The sequence below is a fragment of the Epinephelus moara genome, chromosome 17 (assembly GCF_006386435.1).
Source record: "Epinephelus moara isolate mb chromosome 17, YSFRI_EMoa_1.0, whole genome shotgun sequence".
Taxonomy (NCBI): domain Eukaryota; kingdom Metazoa; phylum Chordata; class Actinopteri; order Perciformes; family Serranidae; genus Epinephelus; species Epinephelus moara.
The window spans coordinates 15,629,491-15,640,142 of NC_065522.1; the positions used below are offsets into that span (position 1 = coordinate 15,629,491).

Below are 10,652 nucleotides of genomic sequence, written 5' to 3' on the forward strand. Positions count from 1 at the left end.
GCTTCCCCCTCACCTGCCCTCACCAAAGAAGAAACACTTTAAAGCTCCGCTGAGAAGGAGCTGGTCTGAGTGAAAGTCGCTTCAGTGAACTGAAGTAAAGCCGAGTAACGGCGCATTTTATTGTGAGTAACCATAACGGCGTTATAACGGGGGAGACAGTAATTTTTTTGATTAGTCGTTACTGAAAAAAGTAGTGCCGTTAGTAACGCCGTTATTTATAACGCCGTTATTCCCATCACTGTTCTCGAGTAATATTATATCCACTGCTCACCTTTAAGGTGAAGTGTACAACTGTTAATTTGTGGAAGGAACTTTAATTGTAATTATGACAGATTCATTTGCGCAGCAAGTGTATATTTTTAGATTACTTACGCATTCTGTCGGTCCGCAATTGTTTGCCACGCACTCTCTCTCTGCTTTATTATCGCTGCAGTGTTTCCTTTCTTAGTGATTATATGTTTTACCTCTTCATAAGTGTCCATGATGAGGCGCTGCTCACTGGGTGAGAAGTATGCGGCACGCGTCCTCTCCATTGCTGCATCGGTGAATCTGTGATCGATCTCGGGGTCTATTTAAGAAAGCCAAGGACGCGCACTTATCCGAATGAGTTACACTTGGCTTGACAAAGCAGCGCCTCCTCAGCCTGGCTTGGCGTTCGAACAACCAATTAAGCCAGGATGGACTTAGGGGAATTTGTCCAGCCTCGCTTTTCCACTTATCCTGGTTGGTTAACTCTACTTTCGAACAACAGGCCCCTGGTGTACATATTGTTATGCTGATAAAGATGGGGGGAAAAATGTGTACCAAAGTTTACCCATATCCATCAATAGGGGGAGTCATTACACCAAATGTGACCTGACATATAGGCTACTGTAACTCTGCTCCGGAGTCAGAGTTGGTGCGGCTTGTGATGGAATGTGAAATGGATCATTCATTGTCATAGGCCATGGGGACTTTTTCAAATACGTCCGTAACTATAGGCTAATTCTAAAACCTAACTATAACTTAGGATGTTTTGTTTTGGTCTTTAAAGAGTATTGATCAAAGTATTGAGTTTTGAGACTTACAATTGTGTTTTTTAAGTGAAATGGTATTGCAAAATCATTTAGGATGGACATTTACAATGCGGTCCCAAAGCATTTATTCAATTTAATGAAATATCTATGTAACTAAGAAATCATCACATTTTCACCAGTAAACTACTTTGGTATCAAAACACAGTTTTCCGTAAATAAATACATTTGGAATACAAGAATATTCAATATTTTATTCTGAGGCAAATAATGGATCATTAGTATTATATTTTGAACAACATCTTGAGTTGCTTTTTAAATGTAATTGTTACACCTAGATGATTATCTATTTCTTATTACAATGATGGCTCAGCGATACATTTGAGAATAGAATAATGATTAATAAATAAATGATAGAGAAAAAAAATCACAATTGAATATCAGCAACATGGAGAGATGTTTTGGGGGCATCTCTTAATAAAGAACTGAAGTGGCATAAAACATGTTTAACTGTTAATACACATTGTGTTAATAAGAAACTATGAATTTTGCAAGCGATATATCCAGTAAAACACGTTGGAGAGGTGGAGACTGGATATTGAATAATCTTGCGACTGTTGTGACTTCTTTAGATTAGAAAAAGATATTTGTCATCTGCTCTTTTATATTATTTTCACACATAAAATATTCTGGATGGATAATGAACATTTTATAAGGAGAAAATAAACTACGTGTGAAGGACATGTTACTCAGTTTTGAAAGTAACAGAATGGACAAAGATCTTATGGTCTTTGGATGGTTAGTTATATTAGTAGAGAAATTCCACAATAAAATGGACTGACACCAAACATCTTTTACTCATACTTTTGCGTAACGGCACCACAGTTTACACGTTAAAACTGGGAAAACTAAATATTTTTGTTAGACAGTCTATGCACAGTGTATTGTGTTAATTTACTTTTTTTTTCTTATTATTTAATTGTAGCCTATTTTTGCCATACCCTCTGCCTGTATTCCTGGTATACATATTGTTGTGTTGATAAAGATGGGAGAAAAAAAAATGTGTACCAAAATGTACCCATATTCATCAACAGGGGGAGTCATTACACCAAATGTGAGTCATGACATATAGTAAACTATCTGCTCCGGAGTCAGAGTTGGTGTGGCTTGTGATGGAATGTGAAATGGATCATTCATTGTCATTGGCCATGTTGACCTTTTCAAATAAGTCCATAACTATAATCTTAAATCCTAACTATAACTTAGGATGTTTATGTAAATGTCTTTAACTCAACATGCCGATGTTTCCCCACAGTGATAACGCAGGTAAAACACTAAAAACAGCAGCTCTTTTAACATGGAGGAAAAACGTATTCTGGTGCGCTGTGTGAAAAGCTTCCACACCCTTTTAACAACAATGATGACTGTACACAGATGTAGATTTTTCATTGATCTGAAACCTCTGTTCTCTGTTTTCACAAATAAATACAATACATCACAACTGTTGAATCCTATCTCCTATTCAGAAAAAATAATAATAATTAAAAAGTTCCCTTATGAGCACTTTTTTGTCTGAATGACCAATAAAAAAACAACACGCCCTATAGTCATTTTTATTTGCTACATATATATTTCATGATATAAAAACTGCAATAGACTATTTGATTCTGTTCTTTTAGTGTTTTCATATTTTTCTATCATTTTTGTATTCACTAAAGTTTCCAACTAAAGACAAAAAAAGACAGAACACCTGTTACATCTACTTGTATATTCATGAAAATATCAGTGCTTAATATAAGGGCTTTTTAGAAAAAATTAACTTCACAAGTAATGATACATGAACATTATCATTAAGTCTGCGGCTGGTGGGCCAGAAATGAAAAGCTATACACAGTATAGCTACAATTACTACAAAGTACCTGCATTATGTATATCTTCTTAGGAGTACAATATATGCAAACAATAATGAGTTGCATCACTGTCTGAATTTGTTTTTGTTTGTTTGTTTTGTTTTTCTGATAAGCAGAGTTTTTATCATACAGGTTTTAAAGTATGATGCAAAACTAATTTGGCATGAATTAATGTGCTCCTGTGACTATCAGCACTGTTTACTTGACAGGTGATCTGTGGGAGGTGCGGTGCAAAAACAGACTACGTAGCCATAGACGTCACTAAAACTAAAAGTATGCATCCTGACAATAAAGTTTTAAATAGAACAGCTCAATAGATAGCAACTGGATATCCATTACGCATAAGTTAAACTGACATAATAGTGGTTTAAATTACTCTTAAACCTGACAAACCTGGTCTTAAAATTTAACCTAACATTAATATTAAGCTTTAACCTGCTCCACTGTTAGTGTGTAGAAATTAATTTACATGACAAGGAAATACTTAGCTTTGAATAAAAGCTGTGAGGTGGAAAATACATCACTCAACCTTCTTACAATTATGCTCAAGAAACAGCAGTAACGGGTTATCTGTAGGTCTTGGCAAGTCTTAAAAAGCACTGGGTTCATTTTTCTCTCAAAAATCATTTTCACAGTTAATTTACAAAACTTCCTCTTGCCCATCATAGGCAGAAATATTAGTCACAAAATGTTTTTGTATCTAATTGTAAGCTGCCAGGAGCTGTCCGACACTTTTAAACTGAAAGAGTGATTGTTGCCACAGTAGATTGTCGGTTCAATACTACTTGAGGAGTTTCAGTCAGCACCACCCGACCTGAAGCAAACGCTGTTTCTTCTGCTGGCTGTGCCTATTCACTCATAATGGGAAAATGTCAGTTTAAGCAAGAGCTCCAATAAACTTGAAGACATCCATCATGTTACATTTTATACCTCTTATCCAGGTCCAGGCCGCATTAGATTAATTAAACTGCCATTCTTACATGTAACACTGTTGGTTAAATAATGCCTCTTTTAACAGAGAAAAAAAGGGTAAACATCAGACACCAAATGCATTATGTACATGTGTATGTTGCATGACCAGAGAGAATACTGTCGTGACTAATTTTGCCCTAAAATACCCTTGCATTTTGATTTTGTTTTCCTTTCTAGAAAAGCATAAGTAACTCTAGATCATCACTGAACAAAAATGGTGCAATTGGGCTCTCAATATTTCGGGAAGCTGTTTTTCTTCAGGCCCTCTGTAGTCTACTCAACGGTAGGACTGAATAGGTTTAAACTGTGATTTGTCAATCCGTAGTTTGTTCAGCTGACATTCCCTGATCCAACTGTAACAGTGCTTACCCTAGACTAACCCTATGTTTCTATTGTGATGTTTTAATAATAGCTTTACTAAAGCAACACGTTGCCTGTTAATTTAAGCTTGTTGTAGACATTATGCACCTGACACTAGAACAGAAACCTGTTCCTGTTTGAATCTGCCCACATTTTAATGCAAAGCTTTTTCTATTTTTATTGAACTGTTGCTCAGAGGAATCTTTTTTGTCTGTCTGTATTTTTAGTTCTCAGGCTGATTGGACCAATTGTACAGCGTTTTAATCTCTTTGTACAAAACATTGCTTTTTCTTTTCAAACAAACAACATCCATGTGTAATGAGGACTTCCTTCAACCTAAAAGCAGCAACGACTAAACTGTACTGAATCAAGCTTTTGTGGAAGGCGATTCCAAACTGAATGGCAGTATACTGCTGGAAAGTACTGATAAAGATATAACATTTAATATTTCTAGGTTGTATCTTCCCCACTGGATTTCCATCATACTTTAGTACTTTGGCCAGTATAATCATAAACGGGCATTAAAGTACATGTAAGTATGTGTGTGGTATTGAAAATGTCTTAAAAAGTCTTACATTTAACACATTGAATGCTTCAGAAACCCTGTGTAAGCAGCTGCAGTTTACTTGTCTTTATTACAACAATATGCTGCAACTGTTTTTTGTTTTTTTTATCTGTTTTTGGTTGACTCTGAGGTTGGAAGAAAAATACAGGTTGATATTCACTATTCATTGAATAAAGTGAATTCATACTGAAACATTAATATCATGAACTGACACTTTCTCAGAAGATAATAAGGGAGGAAAAATGAGAACTACATTTCTTTTGATGTGTCCATATACACATAATTATTTTCTACCTAACTGTACTGTCACTGATTTATACATTCACTCTGATATCACCAAATACATTATACAATATTCATTGAATATGTTTGAATATGCAGTTCTTTTGATTTCTTGTATTTCTTCCCACTCCATTACCAAGCCTTTTCTTTTGTTTGTCCTAACTTACGGTCACACTGGTGAAACTTCCTAAAACATTCACGTAGGTGGAATGTACCAGCAACTTGTTTCACAGGATGAAAGAAGGGAGTATGCCATGATACTGAGCCAAGAGACTGACAACTTGACAGCTGACCGTCTGAATCCTATGATTTGGTTTGTTCATCACTGAGGCGTCAAAACATTTCTGATGAATGCATCACCTGTGAGCCACGTCATTAGCTTTGTATTCTGTTCCAATATAAAGGCCATAATAGATGTGGACTGTCACTTAAGGTGAAAGGTTTGGAACGTCACAGACGTGAACAGGACTGAATTAAGACACTGGAATAGTGTTTAACATTGAAAGCAGATAGAAAGGGGGATTTATACCTTCATCTCATATCTTTACATTTGGGTAAGTGCATTTTTCATTATATATGTAGACCTTTGTACGTTTATATACTGTGTGTGTATAGAAGAGAGAGTGTGTTTATGCATGTGTCTGTTTAATGTTTGTGTGTTTACTTATTTATGTACGAATGTATTTTATCAACAGTCTCTGTCTTACCTTTAGGAAATGCTCATGTATTCTCGTTCAATATGATTTATGTGTCATTATCACATATTTAAAGTGACAATAAGTGACTGCCTCATTAAGTTATGATAAAATGTTGTAAAATCCAGTTGTAGCTTTCTCTTTAGCTGATATTCTAGTTTGTTTTTTTAGTTTCCCCCAAATACACGTAGGTGCCATTTAATTTTGTTTTTCATCTCCATTTATTCGGCATTTCTAACCTTTCTTTCACTTGTCAACAGTTTATGTATTTTGTCAGAAAGCCACATGAATGAAAATGTACAGTGTACGAAAACCAGTACTTTATCACAGTTGCTTCGAAGAATAAAATCATGGATCAGGATACAGATTATTTCATGGACAGATACTGCATTATAGTTATTTTTTGCATTAAACCTTTCCCATTGAATATTTTGTGTAACTTTAGTTAAAAAGACTAAAATCACTGCTATTATGAAAACTGTCATTTACAGGTGTAACACTGTGTAATACTTCAAAGAAAAAGTTTTGACACGCTGCTTCTGTCACTAAATCTCTGTTCTGTTTGATTTTATAGACAAAAAGAAAACCAGGATGGGTATCACACACATCGTATCAGTGTTGCTGATTCTAACAGGTGAGCTGAGTCATGTTGAACCAGTTGCTTTGAAATGTTAATAGAAAATGTGAAAAGGTGTGAGGACGACACCAACACAACATCAAGTTATGGTTGAGTTATTCCTGACACATCCTCAAATATTTCTTAGATAAATGAACATCATTGTGTAGAATCACCTTTATATTGTAATTACTTAATATAATAGAAAGATGAATTGTGTTTTAGTAAAACTGTTGAATTGTTTGGTGCTTTATAGCTACAATAACACCAGCTGCACCTCAGACGACTGCAGCTACAACTACCGCTACTGCAACAACTGCTGCAACGACTCCTGCACCTACAACAGCTGCACCCACAACGGCCGCACCTACAACAGCTGCACCTACAACTGCTGCACCTACAACTGCAGCGCCTACTACTGCAGCTCCTACAACTGCTGCACCGACAACTGCTGCTCCAACAACTGCTGCACCGACAACTGCAGTGCCTACTACTGCAGCTCCTACAACTGCTGCTCCAACAACTGCTGCACCTACAACTGCTGCTCCAACAACTGCTGCACCTACCACTGCTGCACCTACAACTGCTGCACCAACAACTGCCGCACCTACAACCGCTGCACCTACAACCGCTGCACCAACAACTGCGGCACCTACAACAGCTGCACCAACAACGGCTGCACCTACAACTGCTGCACCTACCACTGCCGCACCTACAACCGCTGCACCGTCGACTGCAGCACCAACAACTGCTGCACCAACCACAGCTGCACCCACAACTGCCGAACCAACAACGGCTGCACCTACAACTGCGGGACCTACCACTGCAGCACCTACAACCGCTGCACCTACAACTGCTGCACCCACTACTGCCGCACCAACAACGGCTGCACCTACAACTGCCGCACCTTCCACTGCCGCACCTACAACAGCTGCACCCACAACTGCCGCTCCAACGACTGCTGCACCTACGACTGCCGCACCTACAACTGCTGCACCTTCGACTGCAGCACCAACAACAGCTGCACCTACAACTGCTGCACCAACAACTGCGTCACCTACAACAGCTGCACCTACAACAGCTGCTCCAACAACTGCTGCACCCACGACTGTCCCACCTACAATTGCCGCACCAACAACGGCTGCACCTACAACTGCCTCACCTTCAACTGCCGCACCTACCACGGCAGCACCTACAACCGCTGCACCAACAACTGCCACACCTACAACTACTGCACCCACAACTGCTGCTCCTACGACAGCCGCACCTACAACAGCTGCACCCACAACTGCTGCTCCAACAACTGCGGCACCTACAACTGCTGCACCCACGACTGCTGCACCAACAACTGCTGCACCTACCACTGCTGCACCTACCACCGCTGCACCTACAACCGCTGCACCTACAACTGCAGCACCAACAACTGCGGCACCTACAACTGCAGCACCAACAACTGCAGCACCAACAACTGTGGCACCTACAATTGCAGCACCTACAACTGCCGCTCCAACAACCGCTGCACCTACAGCTGCCGCACCAACAACGGCTGCACCTACAACTGCCGCACCTACAACCGCTGCACCTACAACTGCTGCACCTACAACAGCTGCACCCACAACTGCTGCTCTAACAACTGCTGCACCCACAACTGCTGCACCCACGACTGCTGCACCCACGACTGCCGCACCTACCACTGCAGCACCTACAACTGCTGCACCTACAACCGCTGCACCTACAACTGCTGCACCTACAACAGCTGCACCCACACCTGTTACTCCAACAACTGCTGCACCCACGACTGCTGCACCCACGACTGCTGCACCCACGACTGCCGCACCAACAACTGCTGCACCTACAACTCCTGCACCTACAACCACTGCACCTACAACAGCTGCACCCACAACTGCTGCTCCAACAACTGCGTCACTGACAACTGCTGCACCTACGACTGCTGCACCTACAATAGCTGCTCCAACAACTGCGTCACTGACAACTGCTGCAGCCACGACTGCCGCACCAACAACTGCTGCACCTACGACTGCTGCACCTACAACAGCCGCACCTACGACAGCAGCACCCACGACTGCCGCACCTACAACTGCCGCACCAATAACAGCTGCACCTACAACCGCTGCACCTACCACTGCCGCACCTACAACTGCTGCACCCACGACTGCCGCACCTACAACTGCCGCACCAATAACAGCTGTACCTACAACCGCTACACCTTCCACTGCCGCACCTACAACCGCTGCACCTACAACTGCCGTACCTACAACAGCTGCACCTACAACTGCCGCGCCAACGACTGCTGCACCTACGACGCCTGCACCTACAACTGCCGCACCTACAACAGCTGCACCTACAACTACCGCACCTACAACAGCTGCACCTATAACTGCCGCACCTACAACTGCCGCACCTACAACAGCTGCACCTACAACTGCCACACCTACAACTGCCGCACCTACGACTGCTGCACCTACGACTGCTGCACCTACAACTGCCGCACCTACAACTGCCGCACCTACGACTGCTGCACCTACAACAGCTGTACCTACGACTGCTGCACCTACAACTGCAGCACCTACAACTGCTGTTCCAACAACTGCAGCACCGACAACAGCAGCTCAAACGACTGCTGCACCAACCACTGCAGCAGCTACAACTGCCGCACCTGCAACTACTGCAACTGCAACTGCAGCACCTACAATGGCTGCACCTACCACTGCAGCACCTACAACTACTGCTCAAACAACTGCAGCACCTACAATGGCTGCACCTACAACTGCTACTCAAACAACTGCAGCAGCTACAACCGCCGCACCTGCAACTGCTGTAACTGCAACTGCTGCTCAAACAACTGCAGCAGCTACAACCGCCGCACCTGCAACTGCTGTAACTGCAACTGCAGCACCTACAATGGCTGCACCTACCACTGCAGCACCTACAACTGCTGCTCAAACAACTGCAGCAGCTACAACTGCCCCACCTGCAACTGCTGTAACTGCAACTGCAGCGCCTACAATGGCTGCACCTACCACAGCAGCACCTACAACTGCTGCTCAAACAACTGCAGCAGCTACAACTGCCGCACCTGCAACTGCTGCAACTGCAACTGCAGCACCTACAACTGCTGTTCCAACAACCGCTGCGCCTACAACTGTTGCACCTACAACTGCCACACCTACGACTGCCATACTTACAACTGCTGCACCAGCAACGGCTGCATCTACAACTGCTGCACCTACCACTGCAGCACCTACGACTGCTGCTCCAACGACTGCTGCACTTACGACGGCTGCACCTACGACGGCTGCACCTACAACTGCCGCACCTACAACTGCCGCTCCAACGACTGCCACACCTACAACTGCTGCACCTACAACTGCCGCACCTACAACTGCCGCACCTACCACTGCTGCACCTACCACTGCAGCACCTACAACAGCTGCACCCACAACTGCTGCACCTACAACAGCTGCACCTACAACTGCCGCGCCAACGACTGCTGCACCTACGACGTCTACACCTACAACTGCCGCACCTACAACTACCGCACCTACAACAGCTGCACCTACAACTGCCGCACCTACGACTGCCGCACCTACGACTGCTGCACCTACAACAGCTGCACCTACAACTGCCGCACCTACAACTGCCGCACCTACGACTGCTGCACCTACAACAGCTGTACCTACGACTGCTGCACCTACAACTGCAGCACCTACAACTGCTGTTCCAACAACTGCAGCACCGACAACAGCAGCTCAAACGACTGCTGCACCTACAACTGCTGCTCCAACCACTGCAGCAGTTACAACTGCCGCACCTGCAACTGCTGCAACTGCAACTGCAACTGCAGCACCTACAATGGCTGCACCTACCACTGCAGCACCTACGACTGCTGCTCCAACGACTGCTGCACCTACGACAGCTGCACCTACGACGGCTGCACCTACAACTGCCGCACCTACAACTGCCGCTCCAACGACTGCCGCACCTACAACTGCTGCACCTACAACTGCCACACCTACGACTGCCATACTTACAACTGCTGCACCAGCAACGGCTGCATCTACAACTGCTGCACCTACCACTGCAGCACCTACGACTGCTGCTCCAACGACTGCTGCACTTACGACGGCTGCACCTACGACGGCTGCACCTACAACTGCCGCACCTACAACTGCCGCTCCAACGACTGCCACACCTACAACTGCTGCACCTACAACTGCC

The 10,652-nt window shown here is 43.4% G+C and overlaps 1 protein-coding gene across 1 annotated transcript in view; it reads left to right on the plus strand.

Moving 5' to 3' along the window:
* Window positions 1–10,652, plus strand: part of LOC126404691 (extracellular matrix protein A-like) — a 62,211-nt gene that overhangs the window by 34,186 nt on the left and 17,373 nt on the right. The window contains exon 24 of the mRNA XM_050068069.1: window positions 9,283–9,791. Coding sequence (XP_049924026.1) covers window positions 9,283–9,791 — 509 coding nt within the window. The remainder of the gene's footprint in view (window positions 1–9,282; window positions 9,792–10,652) is intronic.